Source organism: Liolophura sinensis, chromosome 11 (genome assembly GCF_032854445.1).
Source record: "Liolophura sinensis isolate JHLJ2023 chromosome 11, CUHK_Ljap_v2, whole genome shotgun sequence".
Classification (NCBI taxonomy): domain Eukaryota; kingdom Metazoa; phylum Mollusca; class Polyplacophora; order Chitonida; family Chitonidae; genus Liolophura; species Liolophura sinensis.
The window spans coordinates 7,718,919-7,746,018 of record NC_088305.1 but is presented as its reverse complement, the minus strand read 5'-3'; the positions used below and the strand labels follow the sequence as shown (position 1 = coordinate 7,746,018).

At 40.4% G+C, this 27,100-nt stretch overlaps 1 protein-coding gene across 1 annotated transcript; it reads left to right on the top strand.

The window, feature by feature from the left end:
* The first annotated feature begins 329 nt into the window (after nucleotides 1–329).
* LOC135477890 (ficolin-1-like) lies at nucleotides 330–9,358 on the top strand. Its single transcript, XM_064758099.1, has 5 exons — nucleotides 330–479; nucleotides 2,069–2,225; nucleotides 2,724–2,820; nucleotides 7,545–7,709; nucleotides 8,479–9,358. Exons 2-5 carry the CDS (start codon nucleotides 2,199–2,201, stop codon nucleotides 8,742–8,744), a joined length of 555 nt encoding a protein of 184 aa, XP_064614169.1. The 5' UTR covers nucleotides 330–479; nucleotides 2,069–2,198; the 3' UTR covers nucleotides 8,745–9,358.
* Nucleotides 9,359–27,100: the final 17,742 nt, after the last annotated feature.

The window sequence follows — 27,100 nt, the reverse complement described above, 5'->3', positions numbered from 1 at the left end:
GTTGAATATAAAATATAATATAATAACAGAAAACATTCTAGTATAACTCAGACAACAGACTTTCTGTTAAAATTAACAGATTTTTGGAGTGTATATTCACTTGTTTGGGTGGTTTCACTGTGAAACTCAACACTTAAAACTTAACAAAGAATAAAGGTTTAGAAAGTCTATTTGTCATTTTATTAAGGGGATCAAAGATTTCACACAATGGCCGACAATAACACAGAAGTCTTCACCGGAAAAAAAGACTCAGGGGAACACGGCACAGCTGCTGCTGAAGTGCTGTTCCGCTGGTTCTAGACATTCTGCACGTTGCTTATCATTTTAGCTTGTAACAAGAGAAATGAAGATGTCCTGTGGATTTGTGGTACTGGTAGCCATGCTGGTGTGTCACCAAATGACATGTATTCATGCGTCTTACAGCGGACATTTATATCAGTATGATGTCAAACCTTTGGAGGGCACGTTCAGGGTGAAAGGTCAGTGTTGTAGTAACATGTTCAAGTGTATTTCACTTCGGGGAGAGTGTCGTAGTGGGTTGGGGTTTGCTGAGGTTCACATGTGCAACAGTGAACAGCTAGTGGATACAATCTGCACTAACGGAGAAGGATGTATATTTTAAGCTCTGGACATGATACTGAGCATTTACTACGTCTTTGATCACAATTTTACATAGCCTTAAAATATCCACGTGGTCCGGGGCACAGGGTGGTGCAGTGAGTATTGTGTCTTTTGGAACAAACTAACATCAAGTGCCAATAATGCTAATGAAACTGAGATATAGGACACACGAAGAGTTCTGGTTTTAGCAACTACAAGTGCTCTACATGTGAGAAATGCACATACGAAGGCTTTTACATGTCAAAAATGTACAACTCAAAAAATGATTTCCGTTTATATGAAACACGCATACATACAACAAATTAACAATCCATAAGGAACAATTAGGAGAGACACAGTACAACAGGCACTCTGTGTTAATAATGGCAGCTCTACAACCAGCATTCAGTGGAAAAGGATAAAAAGTTTTCAGAAACTCTTTAATCGCACAAGCGTAATGTTAGCCAGAAAACATAATCAGGCTGAATCAGGTCTAAACGGATATGTTTATTAACACAAAGCAAATGATAGAAAACTATATTTGAAAGCATTATTATTATTAATATGCGACTGTCCTATAACTGCAGTCAATCTAAATAACTTATGCTACTGTCGGTCAAGTTCACTGGACAAACAGGACAAGCTCTATTACACACAGCGCGCTCACGGGATAAGATGAAATGTGTCGTATCGATTGTCGCTCCGTTACATACGGCGACTTTCACTCTGTTACAAACAGCGCGCTCACAGGATGGGGTGTGTCGTAATGATTGTCACTCTGTTACGTACGGCGCCCGCACAGGATAGGGTGTGTGGTATCGATTGTCGCTTTATTACTTAAGCCATGTTCACATGATAGCATGTGTGGTATCGATTGTCGAACTCTTACATACCCCGCGTGCACAGAATTGGATGTGTCGAGTCGATTGTCGCTCTATTACGTACACCTCGTTTACGGGATGGGATGTGAGGTACCGATTGTCGCTCTATTACATACGGCGCCCACAGGATGGGATGTGTCGGATCGATGATCGAATTTGACCAGTCGATAAGAAAATAGGATAAGCTCTATAACATAAGCCGAGTTCACAGGATGAGATGTGTCGAATTCTCTATAACCCATTGCCATATTAGTCGCACTGAAATGACCTTTGTCCTAGTCAATGTAATTGCGGCTGTATTTATAAATTGATTTTTTTTTTATTTATTTATTTATTTATTTGATTGTTCTTTAACATCATACTCAAGACTTTTTTAACTTACAGAATTGCTGTCAGTGTCGTAGGTGGAGGGAACCACCGACCTTCGCCAAATGTACAGACATGCAAATCGTACTGGTGAAAGACAAGTGGAGTCACCCATCAGAGGAAAGTTTCTGCCTAATGTCAGCCGATCAGTTAGCGTGGAAACGATTACAAAAAATATTTTTCTGACATAATGTGCTTTCATTACCTGTTCTCATTTGTAGGGGGCAGTATTATCAGTGACTGTCTCTTTCCCTCTGACTGCAAAGTCGTTCAGAATTGTGGCAAAACATTGAGCGGTGTGTACCGAGTGTTTCCCTTCGGAGTGGAAAAGGGTTCCTTGTGTACTGTGACATGGTGACAGACGGCGGTGGATGGCTGGTGAGTTTTAGCGTGATTTTATCTGGAAATTTACATTTACGTGTCCATTCGTGGTTACTATATTTTATCCGCTATCCTTGTGAAAATGAATAAGCGAGTGTTGCTACGTACGATCTAAAGTACGTTTCCACAGGACACTTCAGGGCCTTGTCTAATGTTATGTATACGAATCCCGATTCAGCCATTTTGATTGTGCTTTCTAACTCTCCAAACCCATTTATTTTAAAGCAAGCTCATAGCTAAAAGCCGTGAACAAATGTTTTATCTTGACCGAAAGCCAGTTCTGTGATATCATTTTTATTTGCAAGCTACCATGAGCTGAATTTGTAATAAACTATGAGTTAATGTTGATATTCATTTACACATATAGGTATTTGTCCGGAATAATTCTTTCACACTGACTACCCTCCTGAGTACAGCGCATTAGACTTTAATGATAATCTAATGGAATTCTCAGCTTTATTCTCATCGAAAACGTTATTTTCTTGATGTCCTTAGGTGTTTCAACGACGACAAGATGGTACTGTGGACTTTTACAGGAATTGGCAAAGTTATAAAAACGGTTTCGGCAATCTGTACGGAGAATTCTGGTTGGGTTCGTAAAAGTTAAATTCCAATAGATATTCTGTGAAAATCTGTGTCATTTTAATGGTATTGTATCCTAAATATGACGGCAACGCAGCAGTTTGAGTGAGTGAGTGCTTAGGGTTTAACGTCGTATTCAACAATTTTTTAGTCATATGACGACGAAGGAATCATTAGGGTGTATGTACGTGTAATGTGGATTTCCACCGCTCTTTTATTTAGTGCTGCTTCACTGAGACGACTTACCGAAGGCAAGTAAGCCGCCCCGCCCGAGCCATTATACTGATACGGGTCAACCAGTCGTTGCACTATGCCCTTCATGCTGAACGCCAAGCTTTTAAAGTCTTAGGTGTGACTCGATCAAGGATTGATCCTGGATCTACCGGTCCCGAAGCGGACGCTCTACCAACTGTGCTATCCGGGCCGGTCACAGCATTTTGAGTAATTATTGTATCCTAAATGTGACAGCAACACAGTATTTTGAGTAATTATTGTGTCCTAAATGTGACAGGAACACAGCATTTTGAGTAATTATTGTATCCTATATGTGACGGCAAACACAGCATTTTGAGTAATTATTGTATCCTAAATGTGACAGCAACACAGCATTTTGAGTAATTATTGTGTCCTAAATGTGACAGCAACACAGCATTTTGAGTGATTATTGTATTCAAAATGTAACGGCAAACACAGCATTTTGAGTAACTGTAGACCAGTGACGTCTAATAAATTACAGTTAACACCACCGCATTGGTTTTACCAATAATTCTACTTATGTGATGGTGCTAGTTGCTTGGAATTTGCTACTGTTTAAGCATTCATATGAACAGTCATAATCAAAGCCTAACCGGGTTGAGAAGAGGCTGTATTCCACTGGTTAGATATGCCCATTTGCCAGCTATCACACTGTCGTCGCTGCCCTGGTATTACTATCTTGGCTGAACGTTTTTAGTTGTATTTAATCTTTCTTACTCTGTTGGTAATGCTGTTTCCCGAGAAACGTCGTTTCATAGTTGATTATTTACCACATCAAAGAAGTAATTTAACGAGAAGCTATGTTAAATCTCGCAAAATGACATATTTGATTGGTGTTGTCTGATGATGTCTTAATTCAGCTCAACTCGGGGTTAGGGGATTGGAATTCATCGTGTTGAATTAAATCTCCACTTTGAGTATATGAACAATTACAATCAAAGAGCATGTGAGTGAGTGCGAGTGCTTGGGGTTTAACGTCGTACTCAGCAATGTTTCAGTCATATGACGACGAAGGAATCATTAGGGTGCATGTACGTGTAATATGCCTCCTTGTTGCAGGACGGATTTCCACCGCTCTTTTATTTAGTGCTGCTTCACTGAGACGACTTACCGAAGGCAAGTAAGCCGCCCCGCCCGAGCCATTATACTGATACGGGTCAACCAGTCGTCGCACTATCCCCTTCATGCTGAACGCCAAGCGAGGAAGTTACAACTTCCTCTTTTAAAGTCTTAGGTGTGACTCGATCAAGGATTGATCCTGGATCTACCGGTCCCGAAGCGGGCGCTCTACCAACTGTGCTATCCGGGCCGGACAAAGAGCATGTCAAATGCATTTTATGTTTATGACGTATTATATTCGCATGGCACACGATTAAAATACTGCTTTCACCCATTCGCCAACAACATTTCTTGCGTCTTTCCAACATCTTTGAAAACTTTTGTCTGCTCGTCTTTGTAAAATTCCGTCCTAATTACATATTTAAGTATATTATATTCTTTGGTGGTTCGTGTTACACGTCGTTTAGGGAAGTGACCTTGCCATAATATTGACCTTGAACTTCTATATTGTTTGACGACTGGTATACAAATGTCAGTTTCGACGCATAGATTACTAAGATTACACTTGTGTGATGGGTCGCTAGGCTATCAACTTTTGCTGTGCAACGTATAGAGAGAGCCCGGATTCACGAAGCAATCTAAGACTTGGTAAAAACTTTAACCATTAAATTAGGTATGTTTTTTCCTGTTATATTAGCTCGAATTTGTCATATATTACCTTATTACGTTGCCAAGAAATATTTTGACCTCGTTACATAAGAAGTAATAATTTTAAAGGGGCTTGAAAAGTTGACTTTAGTCTGAGATCTCGGGGACCGGCCGTACCGGTGTCACTAATCCATTATTGCATCGATGAAGTGTCACGTCTGGTGTCTGCAAGAAGATAGATAACTAGGTGGCACTCGTTACCGTTTTGTTGCTTTTAATTAGTTTCCTGCGAACGGAAGATGTTTTAGGAATTAATCAATTCTTAAATTTATTATCTATTTATATTTATTTATCTTCATTGTCAAAATGGAGAAAAGCGCTTGACTACATATTAAGCTATCAAGACATGCACAAATTTGCTTTGGTTGGTTTTATTTTCATCAAAAGTTTACTAAATTATAGGAGGATTTTTGTCTGATTAAGTCTGTTTACACAGATTAAATGTTAATTTAGATCGTAAAAGAAGTCAAGGAGGAGACTCTGGAAAGGACTTATAACAGAGGCAGAATATGTTGGATGAGATATAAGTGAGTGAGTGCTTGGGGTCTAACGTCGTGCTCAACAATTTTTCAGTCATGTGACGACGAAGGAATCCCTAAGTGTATGTAATTTCCCCGTAATGGTGCAGGACGGATTTCCTAGAGCTGTTTCACTGAGACATGCCCAAGATATAATACTGATACGGGTCAACCAGTCGTTACACTATCCCCTTCATGCTGAACGCCAAGCGAGGAAGTTACAACTTGAGTGTGACCCGACCCAGGATTGATCCTGGATCTGCCGCTCCCGAAGCGGACGCTCTACCAACTGTGCTATCCCGGCCGGTTATTTAGCATATTGAAGGCTGAGTTTTATATGCAGGTTGTATAATGAAGGCACAAAGACTGGTTGTGTAATGGTTTATTTACTTATTTATTTATTTATTTATTTATTTGATGTTTTACGCCGTACTCAAGAATATTTCACTTATATGACGGCGGCCAGCATTATGGTGGGTTGAAACCGGGCTGAGCCCGAGGGAAACCTACGACCATCCGTAGGTTGCTGAAAGACCTTCCCACTTACGGCCGGAGAGGAAGCCAGCATAAGCTGGACTTGAACTCACAGTGACCGTATTGGTGAAAGGCTTCTGGGTCATTACGCTGCGCTAGCGGGTTGTGTAATGAAGGCTAAGTTTTATATGCAGGTTGTGTAACGAAGGCTACGTTTTATTCAGGTTGTGAAATGAAGGTTGAGTTTTATATACAGGTTGGAAAATGAAGGCTAACTCTCCACTGGTGAGGTTCTGAAAGTATCGAGACTTAGTTTAACCTCACCAAAGATAGATATAACTTCAATAAAACTGATAGGTCTTCTCCCTAAGCGGTACTAAATAACGATCTCAAAAATGTCGCGAGTCTTTGTACATGAAGCATTGTTAAGTTGGGGGCATAGAGATTATTTACCGCCAAAAAACCTCTCCCACCCCAAATTTATTTTCTCCAACAAGCCTTTCTGTTTCACTGGAAAACGTAACTTCAGGACCAAGGTGAAACTGCCTGTCTCAAAATCACAAACCAATTTTGTTGAAAGTCTAAAACCGATTTTGCTGAAAATCTAAAATCATTTTTCTTGAAAATCTCAAAGTTTGTTGGAAATCTAGAACTAATTTTGTTGACAATATTTCGGTTTTACTGATGCAAAGCTCAGGCTTTCAGTACATGGTATTCATATTTTTAAATCGGTACCATTTTAAAAAGTCAGAGAAAAATCACATAGAGCACAATCATTCCTTGCCTATAGTATGAGTGGTTTTAAAATATTATATTTCCATAACACCTTTGAAAGGCATTTAGAAGTTGAGCTGACGATTTGAAGTTGACGTTTTGTTCGGTGTGTGTAGGTTTCTAGTGAACGCATGTTTGACGTTTGCCATTGTCACCGTCTTTGGTAACTAGGAGGTCTAAGAAGGGCAACCTCTGGTTCTGTTCTTTCTCCATGGTTTTACAAGATCATTTCACAAACACTAAAATCATCCAGCACACAGCAACCACAATCGGAGACCCGGCCCCGATCTGAATTACTACCCCCCCTATATCGGCAAAACCAGCTACCAAGTCAAGCGCCTTTTAAAAATGGTTAACATTGACACAGCCTTTGCAAACGAACCATTAAGGATTTCCTAACAGCCTCGGGAAAAACACCCTCCCTTAATTCTTTGCCTCTATGTGCTGACATTAATTACTTTATGTGCTTATATAGTAGAGTTACTAGGGTTGTTCATTATGTTTGAGAACGGTATTAGTATCTGTTCCGAACTGTCGCTTCCAAATTAAACAGAAGTTTTTATCCATATATATCTCGTTATGTTACCATATTTCCATGTTTATCTGCACCAGGCTCTGTTTATTGATAACGCCAACTTGAATAAAAGTTTAAAATCGGAGAAGGTGATCCAAACTTACCGAGTATACCTTGACGAAAGGTCAGTTTCGTGATCCTTTAATGTGTCCACGTTCTTTCCTACCAATATCAGCATATGCTTGCTTTCGGAATGGCCCAAGGTTAATCAAGTTTTAATCAAAATCCACAGGGTAACAGTGGACAAAGGTAAATATGTTTAGCATAATGAAAATCTTGGAAGCCAGTGTTTTTAATCGTTTTTATTGACAGGAAAAAGCCGAAAACGAATAATGGACTCAAAAATATTTCTTCATTGACTTTGTCTTTTAGGACTGGAGAAAATGCATCTCTTGACATCACAGCGTCATTACAAATTGCTAATCAACCTTGAAGACTTTACTGGGAAAAGTGGAGAAGCTGCGTACAGCAGATTTCGTATATCGGGGGAGAAAGAAAAGTTTCGGCTGATGGTGGGAGCCTATTCAGGCACAGCAGGTAGGATAATTACACAACTACGTACATCGTATCATTTAGCCTGTTTCTTTCATCTTGTCTTTTATATTCGGCCATTAGTAACTCATACTGTGTACAAGAATTGTCTTCGTCAGTGACACGTTACACCATAATTTATGTTTTAGTATGACTGGTGTTTTACACCGCACACTAGAATATTTCACTTATACCGCGGTGGCCAGCATTATGTTTGAGAAACCAGAAAGAGCCCAAAGGAAACCTACAATGATCCGTAGGTTGCTGGAATACCTTCCCACGCGAGGAAGCGAGCAGGAGCTGAACGGCGTAACATCATAACCTCTATTCCTTGATATTCTGGAAGATAAAATCATTGGAAAGAAATGCAGCGAGAAAACGTCTTGTCTAGTTTGACGTCATAATAATTCAGAAAGAATTAAGTGACAGATCTGATTTAATGGAGAATGACAGATCTGATTAAAACTATAAGTGTCGTTTTCTGACACCGTCATGTTTGAAATTGTTTTCAAGTCATGGTATAATACATGTATAATCTGAATAAATGAAACAAATGTAGTTATTTGATGTCGAGAGAATATGGTTTAATTTGAGTGATTCAGATCTTATTGCGTTGAGTTTGGGTTGTTGTTGTAATAAAAGAGATTACTCTCCATGCCCCTTGTCTAATATGATAGCTCTGACTTAAATAATGATGATATCACTCGAAACAGAGGTTTGACTTTCCACCATGTTGTGTGTTTTATACTAAGTGTATCTTATATTAACACTCCAGGCGATGCAATGACCTACCATGATGGTTACCAATTCAGCACCTTTGACAGTGACAACGACGGCCGGGTGGAAGGTAACTGCACAGCCATAGATTACGGTGCTTGGTGGTACAACGACTGCCAGCAAAGTAACCTGAACGGGGAGTATGTCCACCCCGGCGGGACACCAAGGTCGACGTATTCCGGACTGGCGGGATATACGTGGCAAAAGGCTTATGGAAATGTGCAGTTCACCGAGATGAAGATTAGGCCAGTTGGAAGTGCTTGACGTCATCTACACAGTTCTGGGGACGCTATGCTTCACTTAAGCACGGAATCTCTTTTTATCTTTATGGTTTAAATGTATATACAAACAAAGACTTCACGCGTCGAGGAAGACATTCGGATAACAGCCGCTCGAGGTCATCATAATCATAAAGCCAATCTCCAAGACATATAACATGGGCATATTACAGTTAAAAATGTTTTACTGCTATTTTTTGTCTAAATAGTGAATATGGGGCCAAACCACTGCCACATTAGCAATTTAAAAGACTCACAGCATAGATGGGGGTCTCCGTGGCTGAGGTGGTTTGAATGCCAGCGCAGCTCAATGACCCAGGAGCCTCTGGCAAATGCGGTCGTTGTGAGTTCAAATCTTATGCTGGTCCTCCAGCAACCTGCGGATGATCAAGGCGTTTTCATCCTCCCATAATAATGCTGTCCGTCGTCGTATAAGTGAAATACTCTTGAATTCGGCGTATAACATCAGTAAAATCAATAAATAAATAAATGAACAACGGCCCTCAACAATGTCGTCAGGATACAGTGTAGTTCTGAGCTGTGCGACATTGCTCAGAGAGGTCCCAAAACTGTGTGAGAGTTGTCATATCTGTTCCTAGATCTGAGATCCGTTTCATTCTTTCCAAGTTTTTAGTTTCCAGAAATACGGATCGATACATACCTTCCATTCATTATGACCTTGAACTTAGTTTTTTTGACCGTGCTGTCCTCAACATGTCAAAGCCTTACGCTACAAAGACGTATTTCATCTTACAATAATTCTGACTCCATATTACGTATTTTTCTTTTCAACAATGAAAAAAAAAGCATAGCGTCACAGACAACACAAATGTATTTGTAGTGTACAAAGGAAATCAGTTTTTACTAACCGTCAATATAGCAAAACTCGTGGAACGTTTGGATTGGAACCAATAACATTACATCACTAACAAGTCAATTGAAATTTTGTTTAGGCGTTTTAACATTAAGGTTTTTTTATGAATGAACACAAGAAACTATAAGCAACCATTGCCCCAAACATGAAGATGGTCTTTATTTCGTGAAGAGCAACCAAATATTTGTTTTAATAGGGGACTCCTAGGTGACATCCTTTTGTACCGTGACATCGTCGGTTTGCGACACTTTGGGAGTAAACCACATCATTTTAACACGGGCGGGTATACACAATATTGGCAGCTGTACACAAAGCCTGATTTTAATTACCTACCTTACCTTGTACATCTCCTAAAACAAATATTTTAGGAAAGAAAATTCATCCAATATTGATAATATTAATTTATTTTGTACAGGTTAAGGTGCTCCGATTTCCCTAGCCGTGCCGTAAAGCGTCAACGTCACGCCCATTGTCCAGCATGTCATTGCAATGATATGAACTTTCAACATATCTGTGTGTAGAATTTGTGGTGTAACGTCCCACTTGCTGAGGGCAATTTTGGTAAATAGTGTGACTAAATTTACAGACGGCTAAATATAGGTGGCATGCTGACTAATGTGAAAGTGAAAGTGACTAATGTTTATGTCTACTGAAAGGCTACCATTCAAAGTATCTTGAAGCGGCATTAAATATCTTTTAGATTTTTTTCAACCCATAAAAGTTAATGAATGTTAAGTTTTGACACAGCTTCAGCGCTTCTCCATTATCGATAGCAAGGTGACGTCACGTTTGCGATAGCTCTCTAGCGTTGAAGTTATTTTCCGTATTATAGTCTAAGCAGTAGCCTATGACAGATACAAGTGGCAGATAGACATACTGAAAGGATATTTCTTCCACACAGGTGCAGTTGATACGGTAAGTTTAATGTGTCATTTACAGTTTTAAATAGCCTGCGGATGCACAGATGAGGTATTCCTGGTTAAGGTCGTAGCCTCCGGAGGCGTTGTGCTGGTGATTTTGCCCCACATGAAATGGTCCCTCGCCTATACGTGACTAAATCGTTGTAAACGATGTCAAAATGATGTCTTCACGGAGTGAATGCCACTTCATGGAGTGAAAGGATAAAAGCTGCGTTACAACTTAGGCCACACAATCTGAGAGCAACGTGTTGGATTGGAGAAAATTCTCAAGATGCCTCACGATTCACACCAGCCATTTGTGCAGTATTAACATTTTGTTCTACGTGTTATTCGGTGAAATCGCATTACAATAATAAAGTGTGATACTTTTTAGAACGCTTGAGAATCCTGCTTTCGATTGGAATATGTTTTAGCCAGGTGCTGTCTGGTCCTTTAAAATAAACAGCCCAAAGCCTGATATGCATAATCAATGGCCTGACACTACATTGCAGTCGTGAACTTCATGGTCTGAGCAGAGCTAATACATTTCTGTTGTCGGATTAGTCACCCAACTGTGACCCGACGTTTTATCAACGATAATAACATACTGCTACTCTGGAGCCAATGCCATTATGTTCCTAATTGATAAAGCCTGGTTATGACAGGACAGTTTACATGTGTGCTGACCATTCATCACTGCAGCAAGTCCCTTTATGCTTGTCTGAAAGCACTATGTAAATAATAGTGTGGAAATTGTATGGGGTACTTTCAGGACCTGCCTGCGGAATCAGTGTGGATTCACCTGGCGGGCGGAAAGTTGACGGGAAGAAGAACATTTGGTGAAATCGTGGCATAGAATCTGACAAGTATGTTATGACAAAAATTTTGTAGAGGAACTAGCTGGTTTACGCAGTAAGTCCGTTACACGTAAGTAACCACCAACTGCGCGGAGTGCAGCCCGCGGGTTTTCCTCTTCGAGCAGCACAGCTATAACAAATGGGTGTGTGGTGGATAACTTTCTCTGTGATATACTCTTTACAAACTCGAACCTAGCCCAGATGAGATACAAAGACGTTTAGTCAGAACTCAAATAGTGCAGCAAACTCTACTGTATTAGTTGCTTTATGACATGTGTAAAAAGTCTGGATTGAAAGTTCGTTTGACTCCTGATCGGATGCACTTTTGACTCTTGATTGGACGTCCTTTTGGATTTTGATTAGATGTCCTTAGACTCTAGAATGGAGGTGCTTTTGGCTCTTGATTGGAGGTACTTTGACGCCCACACGATGGTGGACATCACTAGATGTCGCTTCGCTTTATTTTACCGGTCGTTCTAGTTCCGGTTGCATAGCAGAATTATTCATACGAAGTGTGCCTTGTTCTGTTACTGCCAATATTGACAGTCTCACACAGACTGATACCGGGAATCACAACAGACCATATCTGCTTTAAATCGGAGTTTAGCTTAAACAAGGGCTATTTACACTGAGGGACTAAAACATGGATACCAATTACAGTGGACTGGTGGAGAACTCAAGTAATCCCGCTAATGCAGTAACAGTGGTAGGTTTAGTGACCATGGTTGTTTTCGGAGGTATACTGATTGTGCTTAATGTATTGTGTGTTATCGCTATCAGGTTTAGAAAATCAAACATCACAACGTTTGGCGCAATAGATTTCTGTCTCGGCGCAATATTTTTCGCCATGGCAGTGTTTCCAGCTTCAGCACTACTGCCACCTTTCTCTACTTCACCGCCTTCTACTGCTGATACCAAATGTTTAATCATTTTAGCAATCCGAACGTTTGGCTTATTGTGGTATTACTTGGCGTCACTTGGAATGAAATTCCTGGTGGGTAAATCTCTGGCTTTCCCGCTTCAGTCTTTAGGTCTGCGAACTAACAGGGCTGTGACAATCACCGTAGTTGTCTTGTTGGCTGGGCTGCTTCTCCACAGTGCCGTTCCCGCCGCCGTCTTTATAATGCGGATAGATCAGTGCAACAACAACATGACGGGAAAAACCACGAGCGGCGTCCACGCCTCAGGCAACACAACCACCTGTGACTGGCGGTCATATCCGAGGCAGTATCTGCTTTCAATCTACCTCCTGCTCCTCATCATGTTTGTTATCGGCCAGATTGCCACGATAAAAGTAACTTACTTCACTTTCATTAGATCGTCGTGGAGAAAGACTAGCGACAAACCCGGAGGTCAAAAGCACGGGTTGGAAAAACACCTGAGGGAGCAGCGCGTCAAACCGAGAAAGTTCGCTTCGATCGCAGCGATGTACGTTTTGTGGTCTCTAATTCCCTTCCCTGTGTTCATCGAGTTTCATTTTCCAAATTTACTAACGCCCTCTTGGAATAACGCACTCTTGTTGATCTTGCCTACGCTTCACGATATTGTGTGCAAACTGTTCCGCTTTCCACTGAGCGCAGTCACCAACAAGATCAGATATAAAATGTCAAAGTGTTGCAAAGAAACTTAAAAGAAAGATGGTAAAATCAAGTAAGGGTTCTTACTTTTCTAGGAGTGTGGTAATATTTTTCAGGAATATAAACATCTGGGATTTAGGTTTTCACTAATCAATGCTCCAGTCAAATATTATTAATTATTAATATTAACGCCCCAGTTCAATCTTATTTCTCTTGTACGATCGCGACCGAGTTCATGAATGGAACGGATGATTCTTTACTAAATTCTGCCCACCCGCTACAGAACAACGCTTTCTCCGTCCATGCCAGCCAGGGCCCTGTGTGATGAACCGATTCGTTGCCTGATTGAGCGATTCTTCCATATATCTGTGTTCAAAAACTTTCCGATGAAGTTTTCATTCACATAAGGGCGCTTTGGTTTACCATTGGAAGAAGTAAACCATCGCCCATCGCCAGGAATGAACTGACAGTATCTGTGAAACATACAGAATGTCAATCAAGCTAGGGTTGTAACTAACTTTATGACATATTTGTTATGCAGTAGGTGGAGATTATTATTATTATTACAAAGGGTTCCCGCCCATATTTTGGGCTACCTGTCTCTCAGGGATTTACCATTTTCCTGCTGTAGGCACGGAGGTGGAGTGTTTTAATTATACCAGTGTTGGGTTACGTTGTAACGATGAATCTGTCACGTACATGGCGGCGGTCAGATTTCGAACCCATGACCCCACTGGTTACAAGATATAGTATATACTTCAGACAGATACCGTAAGTCAGTTTTGCCACAAGCCACAGAACTGTTATTTTGTGTGATGAGTGATTTATGATATATATTACGTTGATGTCCCAATGCTGTCTGCGTGTTAATTTGTCACCACCTGTGTTTATTAGACACAGTCCATGAATTCTTGAGACCATCAGGGATTATTTGTCACCACCAGGGATTACTTTAAACCATCAATGATTATTTCATACTATTAACGGCTATGTGGTGTCAGTATGCATACAGTACAGTGTTTCCCGTCTCCGTTTCAAGACTAAAAACAGTTTTGTTTGTGTCAGTTTACGCAAAGTCTGTACTGTTTGGCTCGATAAGAAAGTGTCACTCACGTTTGTAGTTCTGCATGGCAAATTATGCCTCATGGGTTTGAGATCTGATTTGTATATGTGTGCATATGGTATGACGCACCAGACCATGGTTAAGGGATTTGTAAATTCTCTTGCCTTTTGTGTCTCTGCTGCCTTGGTAACAGTCAGTAGTGGAGGCATCTTTAATTAATCAAGCTAGCGATGTCCAACATATACTCTTCAAAACCTTAAACTTTCCTTCATCGAGATGCATGATTGACGGCTCGATCAGGATGTACCCTACCTTATAGTTACTATTACTGACTGACAGGAGTTGAAACCAACATGGCACTGGAATGTGTCTGTAGTGGCAACTCTCTGTGCATCCACCTGTTAACGGCGATCGGGGCAACGGTCATTTTCAGGCTAGAAATTAGTGGCAAAACACCACCATACACATGTAGGCTACACTGGCTGTTCGTCTCCTTACGCTATATTATTGTCTGATAGAACATTGACTTTTCGCTGCCTGTTCGTGTCAATTAAAGCAGACCTCCGTTCAAAGCACTGCTTACTGCTGTTGTCAATTTGACCCGAACATACATGCATTTGCTTTTAAAACTAGGAAATACACACTCATAAGAGATGATCAATGGTTGAGGACGCTAGTATGGTGGTGGACGCCAGTGTGGTGGAGGGCCCATGTATGGTGGTGGGCGCTAATGTGGTGCAGGACGCTAGTGTGGTGGGGGACGCTAATGTGATGGTGGACGCTAGTGTGGTGGAAGACGCTAGTGTGGTGGAGGATGCTAGTGTGGTGGCTTCCGCAGTCTGGCCTTCGTCTTCGACCAATACGGAGTGTAAATCTGTGTGAAGACTGCTGTTGTGACTAAAATAAAATAAACAAAAAGTGGGGAAAGAGAACTGGACAATAATAAATAAGCATGATGCTTGCTTAGTGAGCAGATCCACATAGAATATACATACAGCGATACCTATAAAGGTGTGCACAGAGCCCTAAAATACACATAGGAAATAGCAAATTGGAACTACATAAACCGTTACAAGGTAAATAAACCAAAACGTGACATGAACTGCTGCTTTCCGAATGCATATAAATTACTTCAAGGATTCTCTTTCTCATTTTTGGATAATTATTCTCCCTTTTGGAAATTTGACAGTTTAAGCATTGTGTTTCACAGTACTTGAACAGAAGTACTCATGAATATTTCACTTATAGGCCGGCGACCAGGATTATGGTGGGAGGAAACCAGGCAAAACCGGGGAAACCGACGACCATTTGCATGTTGCTGCCAAAGCTTCCCACTTTCGGCTGGAGAATGTAGACGACTCGCTAAAAGAAATATTTATTTATTTATTTGATTGCTGTTTTACGTCGTACTCAAGAATATTTCAATTATACGCCGGCGGCCAGTATTATAGTGAGAGGAAACCGGAGAGAGCCCGGAGGAAACCCAGGACCATCGGCAGGTTGCTGTCAAACCTTCTTACGGACGGCCAAAGAGGAAGGCAGCATGAACTGGAATCGGGCTTACATCGACCGCATTGATGAGATGCTCGTGGGTCACAAAATATTCAGATTTATTTTTAAAACAAAGTTGAAAAAAGGGGTGGCCTGACGAAAGTGTCAGCAGCCCTCAGTGACAGTTTTAATCAGCTTCGTTTCTTGAGGGGCACAGTTTCTTGCATTGGGGCCGATTACCCGCCTTACCATACCAGATATTTATTTTTAAATATTTTAAACTAAAATAAACCCATTAAATGTTAAAGTTTGAAGGCGGGTGTTATCAACAATATTGGTAGTGTTTTAGGTCCAACCTAGTACAATTAAATTGAATGTTGAGGTCTGGTTTCAACAATTTCCGATATTTACCTGCCTAGGTCCAAGCAAGCCACTTCAACCCACAAATAGAGTTTAATGATTTAGTTTAAAATGGTTTTAATTTCATGCAGACTTGCTGTTCATTTTGTTCCGTCATCAGTGTAATGCCCCTGATAATTGCAGTCAGTCAGACAGTATTCATTTTGGTTTAAACACACCATAATTTGCTTTTGGCATGACAGTTAAGAACAATTAAAAAAACAACAACAACAAAAAACCACTGCCATTAAAATCCAGGGTAAACGTTCTATACATAAAACTTCCTAATACAATATATAGTTTTAAATACGTACGAAAAACTGCACCTTCGGAATTCGTAGGTCATTCCCATTTTCATTTTATTCCCACGGTTATCGTTTAGAATGCATCTCGGGGCATCTGAGAATCAATGGATTTCGGGGCTTGGGTGACCCCTGAACTCAAATCTCTTGGGCTGCAACCCCCTTTGCCTACTCAAGACCACCACCCACCCAAACCTTCCGTCCCAGATCAATGTTGAAGATGTTCGGTCGTGCCTGTTTCTGAAAGTTAGAGCTAATTGGAAATGACTTGAAATGGCAAAAATCACGGTCACATAGTGGAGAAACGAGGAGGAACAGTTGAATCTTTACAAAGAATCACAATTATAGCCAATGATTGCTCTTTTGTGCCGGCTGAGCAGCATTATTTGCATAGATGAAAGCAAGACGTGGCATGGTTGATCTATCGTGATAGTATTACGTGAAGTTTTAGTGTAACAACATTAGAGCTTTTTGCCAGTGAGATGTACACTATGTAGGTTACAATACTACAGGAGCATAGACTGGGTGTGTAAGATTATGAACAGGGACTCGGATGGGGAATCATCATTCTTAAAGGATTAGTGTTCATATTTACCTGCTGACATCTCTGGCCACACTTGAGATTCAGGCTTTGAAGTTGATCTTTGTCCAAACATTTCCAACAGCACTGCCTGGAATATCCACTGTCTGCCCGGCATCATTGAAAACTGATGACCGCTACTCTCTTGTGTGTTACTGGCTTTATTTCCTATTTGTATAATTTCTTACATACCTTTGTCTTTGGGAGCTAGTGTTAAATGTTGTTTTGGAAATGGATCTTGCGAATATCGACTTGGAACGCCCTTTACAGACTATGAATGGAAATAGTGCTAGAAAGCTCCTTCGACTCATATTGTCGTAAACAGTATGCATGGTGCCAGATCTTAGCGAACGACATGAAAATCGGCTAGCGGTAAACGTCCTGTAAGCTCCTGGTAGTCAAAAGGGCGTAACTCCTTTACTCTGTTCTCTGCACACATTTAGTGGGTGAAATTGGGTGTTTCTTAAAAAAGTCAATGTTATGAACATGGAACTAAAGCTCGTTAACTATTTCATTGGACCCCCAAACACAAATGCGTTTGAATGAATGAATGAATGAATAAATGTTTGGGTTTAACGCCGTATTCAATCGCTGTTCATGCTGCCGCAACTGAAGTAGAAGCAGAAGACACCAGACATGACACCCCACCCAGTCATATTATACGAATACCAGGCCAAGCAGATTACTACTGGCGATCCTAGATTACTACTGGCGATCCTAGATTACTACTGGTCATCGTAAATCACTACTTGCCATCAAAGATTACCACTCGTCATCGACGATTACTATTTCCTATCGTAAAATTACTACTTCCCATCGTAGATTTCTACTTCTAGTCGTAGATTACTAGTTGTCGTTTTGGAACACTTCATTTTTTCTGAGCCTAACAACACGACAGACGACCGTGAGCTTGTGGCAGTCTACAGTGCTTAATGCTGCTTGTTTCTCATTTGCTAAGACTCACGCGGTTCAGGTTTAATCCATGCGTGGAAACAAACATCCGTATACCAGCCGTCAATAAATAAGGACGTCCTATGTCCAGAATCGCAAGGACCCTTTCCCAAAAGAATGTAGAACACAAACCACCTAAGAACTAAGAAAACGTATAAAGTAAAAAACATTCGGCCTGAATCACGTAAAGAAAAGTAGTCAACAGTTTTCAGTGATGTTGGAAAGACGATAGGTCTGGTGTAGGCGAATGAGTGAAGCCAGCATTCGGGGAGCGTGTAAGTTGTTACTATTTATGCATTTACATGAACAGTCAGAATAAAACTACGACTGAGGTAAATTGACAAGAGGACATATTTCACCGGTTACGTGTCACCAATTGCCAATTGACCAATTGCTGCTCTGGTTGTACTCTTTATGCTGTACGTCTTTATTATATAGTATTCCTGCATAAACCAGGATTCTGCTGGTGGACTAAGCAGCCCCGAGGCCCAGTCCCTTTGCATTGTTTTAATGTGATTGCATGTTAAGTGTCATGGCAATACAACATTTTGAGTCATTCTAAACCAGTTATGTCTGATCAATTGCAATAAACATCACTGCAAGTTTTTTTACCTAATTCTGCTTAAGCCATGGAGCTATGGGGCTGTGTAAGTTGCTGCGATTTATGCATTATAAGAACAGTTAGAATAAAACCCTGGCTAAGCTAAACTGACATGAGCACGTATTTCATCGGTTACATGTAACCATTTGCCAGCTATCACACTGTCGTCGCTGATCCGGTTTTCTCTCTCAGTGCTGTACGTCTTGATTATATTATAATTATTTTATATACTTTCATAGTTCTTTGGTGGTTTGTGATAAACGTTGTTTTGGGAATTAGCCTTGCGATTATTGACCTGGAACATCGAGTTTAGTAGACGGCTGGTTTGAAGGACGGGTTTGAAAAATATCAGTACGTCACACGTAAGAAGGTTCGTCAGTAATTTGCCAAACATCGTTGGTTTATCGCGGGCACTCCAGTATCCTTCAACCTAATACTGACCACAATGGTGTAAGTGAAAGATTGTATCGTGTATTGTTGAACATTACACCAAAGAAATAAGTAATATATTATTAATTCTAATCTGGGGGCCTCCATGGTCGAGGTGGTTAACACGCCAGCTCGGGCAGTGACACAGAAGCCTCACATTAGCGCTGTCGCTGTGAGTTCAAGTCCAACTCACGCTGGCTTCCTCTCCGGGAAGGTCTGCCAGCAACCTGAATTCCCTCGAGCTCTGCCCGGTTTCCTCCCATCGTATATGTGAAATATTCTTGTGTACGGTGTAAAACTCCAATGAAATAAATAAAAAACTAAATAAATAAATGTAATATTCCTTGACTGCATTCGGTGGTAAGTCCACGGTTTCAGTTTATGTTGCGGCACATGAAGGTCGTCTGTGGTCAGTAGTATGACCTCCATCAAGATTGTATACAGTTTGAGCTGGTGTCAATAGGAATGTAGGTGACAAATTGTCTGTAAAATATCTGGGAAATGTTTTCTGTTTCCTGCAAAATCATATTAATGTCTTCCTAACTCAGAGCTAGTCATGGAGCCGTAAAAGTGACATGGTTATGAAAAAAAAATTGAAATAGAAGAAAACACATACAAGTCTTGCTCGTAAGTGGGAAGGTCTGGCAGTAACCTGTCCCTGAAATTATTCACAACGTGGATGGTCGTGGGTTCTCCCCGGGCTCTGCCTGGTTTCCTCACACCATATTGCTGGCCGCTGTCGTATAAGTGGAATATTCTTGTGTACGGCGTAAAGCAGCAATCAAATATATCAAATAAATAAATACATGCCATACACACGAGACAATTGACCAACAGAAATGCACAATTAAATCGTGCGCACGAGATTTTTGTTAAGTCGTGCGCACAAGATCTTTACTAACATAACTAAAACTTTAAAAGTTCTGTTCTTATTTATTTCTATTTATAATTTTTTCTAACAATGTCACTCTTACAGCTGCGTAGTTATTCGCCATGCTCAGTAGGATTCCGTTTTCCTCAATACAAAACATAACTGTCGAAATACCCAGGTATGCAGTTGTCATGTGCGTATACCGATAATGGCTTGAATTTGTGATAGATTACTTGTTCATACATTACATTGATAAATTCACTCAACTTCATAGCTAATCGTTAAAGTATAGAGAACGTTTTATGTTTCTCCGCAAACATTTGATCGTCCTTGTATACAATCTGACGCCCATTACCTCCTATTATGAGTAAATAGAGTCCAGGGAACAAAGGCGGAGTCGCTCTTGGCGCGTGCGCTTTCGATCGACGCCTGTGTTTACTTCATCTTTTCTGTAACTCTGGCTAACTGCTTTTGCCTGAAACATTTCAGCAAATCGTTGAGACTACTTCAGACATAGGGCCGGTGGCAAAGCTGAGTCTCGATATAACACAGGGTATGTAGTCTTTTGTGACAACAACATCAATAACAACAAAATGGTGTCCGGGGCTCGCGGTCTTATCCCTCACTATCCTGATAGTCTCGTTTGCTGCTGCCTCCATGGCAGATAACTCCCTTGTTCTCATTGGGTCATATCTTGTTGAAGATGATGTACACTCGAAAATATTTATTGCTGTGAATAATTTCGGGGCCATTTTCATGACAGTTGTAAGAGAGAGATAAGTGCTGTTCTCGTGTACATTTTAAATTTACTTAACACGAATATGTTATGGAACAGAAATACGTTCTATCCTGGATATTTTGGAGAAGAAATAGAAGTCCATTAAAATCGGCATGCTCCTTACTGGAGTATTCCCATTTGTTTACGTGCAAGTGTGTTCTGTTAGTTTCATCGACATTAGTTGAAGGGAGATAACCGTGAATTCCACCAGCCCATATGATGCAAGCGACTGGTCTGTTTTCCCGTCGTGGTTTGCATACGTAATCGCCTATGTATTGTATCTCACTGCATGCCTTATTGTATTGGCGCTGAATAATAACATTCTGCTCTTTGCCAGACAAAAAGCGAGAAGCATTCAAGCCCAGATAGAGCCGGTATCAGAATACGCCCCCAAAAGTGGAGAAGCCTTTAAGAGAAGAGTATGCTGTCAAAACGACGATACAGGCTTCTGTGTCTAACACTTGTTCACAATTGGTTTATAAACTGCCTCTTTCCTGCAACAACTTTGTTGATGTTACACTGCCCTGCCCAGTGTTCCGACCCGGCTGTCATAAATAGTATTTGGAGTACGTCCTGTCTGATAGCTGCAGTAATCCAAGGATGTGACGTAGTGCTTATATCCGGTCAAATACGAAATGGTGTAAAGGATTGTTATATGAAGTTGTTTAAGGCGCCATAGGGTCTACAGAAGAGCGGCGCATGATCAGACTTAACTTTTTGGTCACCTATTTGACGAAAAGATGGTTAGCGTTGTCACGGCCATGGACGCTGCCAATATCTGCTAACAAATTAGTTGACAACTAACGTCGTTCAATACAGATTTGATTCTTGCGTCTTGCAACCAGGACAAGGCGCATGCGAGTGGACGCTGGACTTCGGAACAAAAGCTTAACTCTCCAGGAACTCGGCACAGCTGTCAAAACGTGTTATAAGCGAAGTGTTTACCTTCCTCCTGATGGGAACTTCAGCTTCGCCAATCGCTGCTGTCTCGGGGATATTTGTCCGTCCAGTATCTGTGGAGATCAACGTGTAGGCCTACATATAACGACATGTACTGGACACACACACTCCACTATTTTTTTTTTTGCATGGGCGGTTGTTTGCGGGGGGGGGGGGGGGCATGAATGTTGGATTGTTATCTTCTCAACTTAAAACAATTTTTCATTATATTGTTATGTTTTGCCTGGTTCCGATCATAAACTCAATTATGCTACAGTCAGCGTAATTCCAGACTTGAGACTCGCTTTGAATTATACAGTGAGAGCAATTGTTGCGTGTTTTGTTGTACATGGCTCTCGATGACTTATTTGCAGGTATGCTTCCAATATGGATGTACGTCAATGTATAATTATCTGCAGGGATGCCTTAGGAAGTAAATGATACTTGGTTTAGTCAGAATGTCTAGGGAAAGTATATTTGTGTAATATTCAATGCATCAAAGATTTGGTAGTGTTGTCATAGCGACCTGTCAGCCATTCCCCTGAAGTTACAAGATATAAGTAAGCGAAGGTAGTATTTATTTGGTGTTTTACGCAGACCCGGTTTCCTCCATAGGCATACCCATGTATGCCATAGGCTTACAGATGGTGAACGTCCTACCACAGAAATTATTTATTTAACTGGTGTTATAGTTCGTACTCAAGAATATTGCACTTATACGACGGCGGCCAGAATTATAATGGGAGGAAACCCGGCACAGCCTGGGGGAAACCCACGACCATTCGCAGGCTGCTACTGACCTTCCCACGTACGGCCGGAGAGGAAGCCAGCATGAGCTGGACTTGAACACACAGCCACCGTTGGGTGAGAGACTCCCAGGTCATTACGCTGCGGTAATGCGCTAATCACCCGAGCCACAGAGGCCCCTGGGAAACATTAGACGAATGCAGTTTGACCCGCATCGAGTAAACATGATACCATGCGAACGCATGACAGAAAGATATTTTCTGACTAAATATTGAATCGTGTAATTACTGTTTTTCTTTTTCACGGCACCTGATATTGTGAAAAAATTAGTAGACATTTCGTTAAGCTACCTGTTTAGAATTTAAACATGATGGATCTTAGCTTGGCATTATATTGATGTTTGGAAATTTGGACGTAAGTTAAAAATCCCACTGCAGATTCTGTCCATGAGGCTTTGGGTGGATATTCTGTCGAATATCAGTTACATACTGATCTACATTACACAAAACTGTAGGTACAAAAATACTCAGTGATTGATTGTGAAAATATGTATAAAACCATTCCATTTATAATACTAAACACTAGTGTTCTGTTTATAAACATCTTTCTGTTACAGTGTGAAAACATGTCCTGGTGTATTATCATATAAAAGCTATGTATAGTTACTACAGAGATGTATTTTTATACTTGTATATACATGTGAAATGTTTATTAAGTAATATGGTGGATATTTTCATGTAGGCCTGACACAAGTAGTCCGGTAAGCATTGTTTTGTGTTAATATTTAGTGTGAAAATCCGTTAAACGTGTAGGAGTGTATTCTTTTGTAAACATGTGAAACACACATTTGTGTAGTTATTAACCATGGTTTTTTATGATTGTACAACAGGACACAAACTCAAACTGAAAGGTGTTTATAAGCGGAGCAAACCTGCAGATGGTCGTGGGTTTTCTCCGGGCTCTGCCCGGTTTCCTTTCACCATAATGCTGGCCGTCGTCCTTTAGTGAAATATTCTTGAGTACGGCGTAAAACACCAATCAAATAAATAAATAAATGGGGCACTAGTGTTTACAGAGCAGGCTAAACAAGATTTGATGATTGCATTTTCTAGCACACTTTTTTTTGGTTTCGCATGCGCAAATTAGTAACTTTTTGGTGAAAGAGAAATAAAGGTTGATGTCTACATTATTACAAGTGAAATATTTGTATGCAAAAACGGACGTACCAACAATTTAAAACATTCGACCGAAGGGTATATGTTTTATACTTATGGTATTATAGTATAGATTTACTTATTTATTTATTTATTTATTTATTTATTTATTTATTTATTTCATTGGTGTTTTACGCCGTAATCAAGAATATTCCACCTATACGACAGAAGGAAACCGGGCAGGCCAGGGAAAACCCACGACTTTCTGCACGTTTGCTGGAAGACCTTCCCACGTACGGCCGGAGAGGAAGCTAGCATGAGCTGGACTTGATCTCACAGAGACCGCATTAGTCAGAGACTCTTTTAGCGCGCTAACCAAAGGGGCTAGGGAGGCCCCCATTTATAGTATGGAACACTCTGATATGTATGACATGTAGAAATTCCAAGGGATTCAGCGGTATCAGACAGGTCACAATCAGCACGAGGCTAAATGGTTTAAGTTGAACGTGCAGCGTTTAATGAAGAATTGATAAAGATATGTTTTCGACTTCAGCAATATGGAACGTCAGACAGTATTCCTTTTTCAACTCTAAAGGTTATGCCTATATCCAGAATTTATTTATTCTCCGTTAGATTTCAGTATCTGTCTACTACTGTTGTTGATTCAGGGCAAGATTGATTTCGTTTTTTATTTGTATCCGCGAGGTTTTTGTTTATGGAGCAATCCAACATTCGCCATGACACCATCTGTAGCCGCAGCATAGTTGCTAAACGCGACTGCTTACTTGTTCGTGTAAGCTAATCATGTCCTATATACATGTTCCAGGTCCAAGAATGCAAGCCAGTCATGTTCTATATACCCAGGTCCAAGAATGCCAACATAATGATAGAAACGGAAACATTTTACCTGGCTAACTACTCTTTCCTAATGAGCAAAGGGAATTCGAATGAAGCGTCCCGTCATAATTTGCACTTATATACATTTGGATTCCCAATGAACAGGACACTGTTTTTTTAACTTAATTTTACTTAAGCTATGGTGCTAGGGGGCGTGCACATTACTACTGTTTAAGCATTTACATGAACAGTTAAAATCAAACCCTGACTGAGGTAAAAGAGGCCGAATTTCACCGGTTACGTGTGACCACTTGCCAACTAACACACTGTCGTCGCTGCTCTGGTTTTACTCTCTATACTGTACGTCTTTAATTATATTGTATTTGCGCATAAACCAGGATTCTGCAGCTGGACTAAGCAGTCCCCATGCCTGGTCCATTTGCATTGTTTTAATGTGATTTTAAGTTAAATGTGATGACAACATGTTATTTTGAGTTATCTAGACCAATGAATTCTAATAAATTGCGTTTAATTTCACTGATTTTTTTACCTAATTCTGTTTAAGGCATAATGCTATGGGGCGTGTAAATTGCTGCTATATATACATTTACATGAACAGTTAGAATAAAACTCTAATTGAGGTACGCTGAGAAGAGGTCGTATTTTACGTGTCACCGCTTGCCAACTATCACACTGTTGTCGCAGCTCTGGTTTTACTTTCTATGCTGTACGTTTTTAATTCTTTTTATCTGCCGTTTTACTTCCGGTCACCCTACAGAATGCCAGAACAATTTTTTTTTAAATATATAGATCTTAAAACCAACATTTTCAAGGTCTGTAATTGGTCTCAGTTGGTCTCTCTATGATCTGCATATGGTGTGATTGTTCCTCTGTTTAAGTACAAGGTACTCTTAATGGATTTGTTAACGCGTGACGAGAACAGGTGAGGCGATTAAACCATAGGGATGGCACCTCTGGCATTTTCGATCTGTTACTTACAATCCAAGGTTGAGAGGTCCGGGTGGAGAGCAGAGATCTTTTTGGCTTAGTGCTTCATGTCATTCATCTGTCGGACATCCGAGATGTTGGTTCAATCCCAGGCCTCGTACAAGGAATCTTAGAGCTTATCTAGCGTTCATTGTTTTCGGTACCTCACTAGCACCAACCTCGATGGAAATGATATTCTGGTCCTTCGACAAAATGCGGTTTCCACCACCCATAAACCTTCTTACAAGTGAGAAATTGTTTTTGTACGGCCTCGACATAATTGATGTATAGTTCCCCAAATTTACATACATTTTATTGATAAGAAATTCAAACAGTCCACGTACGTATTCGTTGACTAAAAAAATAAACATAATCAAGGTGAGGTCCTTATCATTTTTTTCTTTGAGGGGACGCCCTTTTTACAGAATGGCTATGACATCAGTAATTGTCGAAGCTGGATTTCGTTGGCTAGATTAACTCCATCACTGGAGATTAGTAAGGTAGGTTGAATTTCACCATAGCAGGCAAGGAAAATGTGATAATGATATTAACTCATATCCACTAGCGGTTACATAATGACTGTACTTCCTCTTTATCTTCCGGTGTTCGTGAGCTTGTGTTAAACCCTGCTAACCAAATATAACTACTGGCCATCGACAGGGTTGTCTCCGGTGTCATTTTATAAACCGGTCGATATCCGTTTTGGGTGAAACGTTAGGGAGTGAAAATGTTCAAAGGAGATACATATTTTCAGAACGAAAACTATTCAGTTGTTGCTATATTTGTACTCATACGCTTCCCTGTTTGTTGGTTTTCAAAATGTGTTCTGTTTAGTATTTATACGTCTAATCTGCCAGATAGTGTTGATCTCTTTTCAGCGCCATGGCAACAATGACAATATCTAAAGAAACATCAAAGGAAATGTCAAGATGAATTACAATGTCTTCCACAAGTATTTTAAGTAAAAGACGTTTCGTTTCTATGTTATTGATTCCAACAGAAACATTTCACAGGATACCGAAAACAATTCAAGCCGTTGTCAATCACGGCTACAATGTGGCACCCATTACATGGATGAGCTAATATTAGCTTATTTCTTCTTGGAGAAATCACAGTTAATGGTGACATCTGAAATTGATTTTTAACAGTTTAGAATGTCCATTATCTTCGATGGCTCTTGCTTTGCGATTGTCATTCACGAACGCACAAACTGCTTTAGTTTAAACAAAGTATTCATCGACAAACAACGGATCACATGCACATTCTGAGAGTTAAATTTTTCATAATGGAGATGTTGTTGTTGTTGTTGTTTTACTTTAAACAAAGTATGCACGGAGAAACAATCGACCTTATACACATTCGCACATATGTTATTTTCCGATGGGCGTGTTGTGTAGCTATAAATCTTATAAAAAAATATACAGAGCCTCCGTGGCTGAGGGCACAATGACCCTGGAAACTCGCTCCAGTGCGATCGCTGTGAGTTGAACTCTATAGTCTGTTTCGTTTAGAGAGTCGCCTATATTCAGCTGTCTGTAAAATCGGTCATACTGGCTACCAAAATTGCCTTTTGCCAGAGGCAGGTAACGACCCAAGCTCTACACATTGACACGCTGAGCGTCCATATTATTACAGAGAAAATGCAGTTAGAATACCTAATAATGTAATTCATAATGTTAAACATCAAAAGCTTAGTTTCGACACCAAGAGCGCATTGTCTTGGGTGATGTCATAATTTCTCAAAAGCAACTTGCATGCTTGGCAATGGGCGTGGGAAGTAATTTGTCTTACAATGGCTGCTCCAGCAAGCGGTTAGAAAAAACTCCACGCTGTAACACAGCCTACTCTACTGTCTGCGAATAGACTAATTTCTTAACATCCATCCCTAAATCCATACCGCTGTGATATCATAGAGACAAGAGATAAAATAAAATTCATTTATTAAGTTTTTATTATACCAAAACGTGTAAACAATTTCAAACATGGCAGTGTCAGCAACAGAGTTT

What these genes read in the sequence shown, in the direction of transcription:
- LOC135477890 (XM_064758099.1), top strand. Translation starts at nt 2,199, where the DNA reads ATGGTGACAGACGGCGGTGGATGGCTG. An exon ending in CAGACGGCGGTGGATGGCTG is followed by an intron (nt 2,226 to 2,723) that starts GTGAGTTTTAGC and finishes TGATGTCCTTAG; the next exon opens with GTGTTTCAACGACGACAAGA. An exon ending in GTACGGAGAATTCTGGTTGG is followed by an intron (nt 2,821 to 7,544) that starts GTTCGTAAAAGT and finishes TTTGTCTTTTAG; the next exon opens with GACTGGAGAAAATGCATCTC.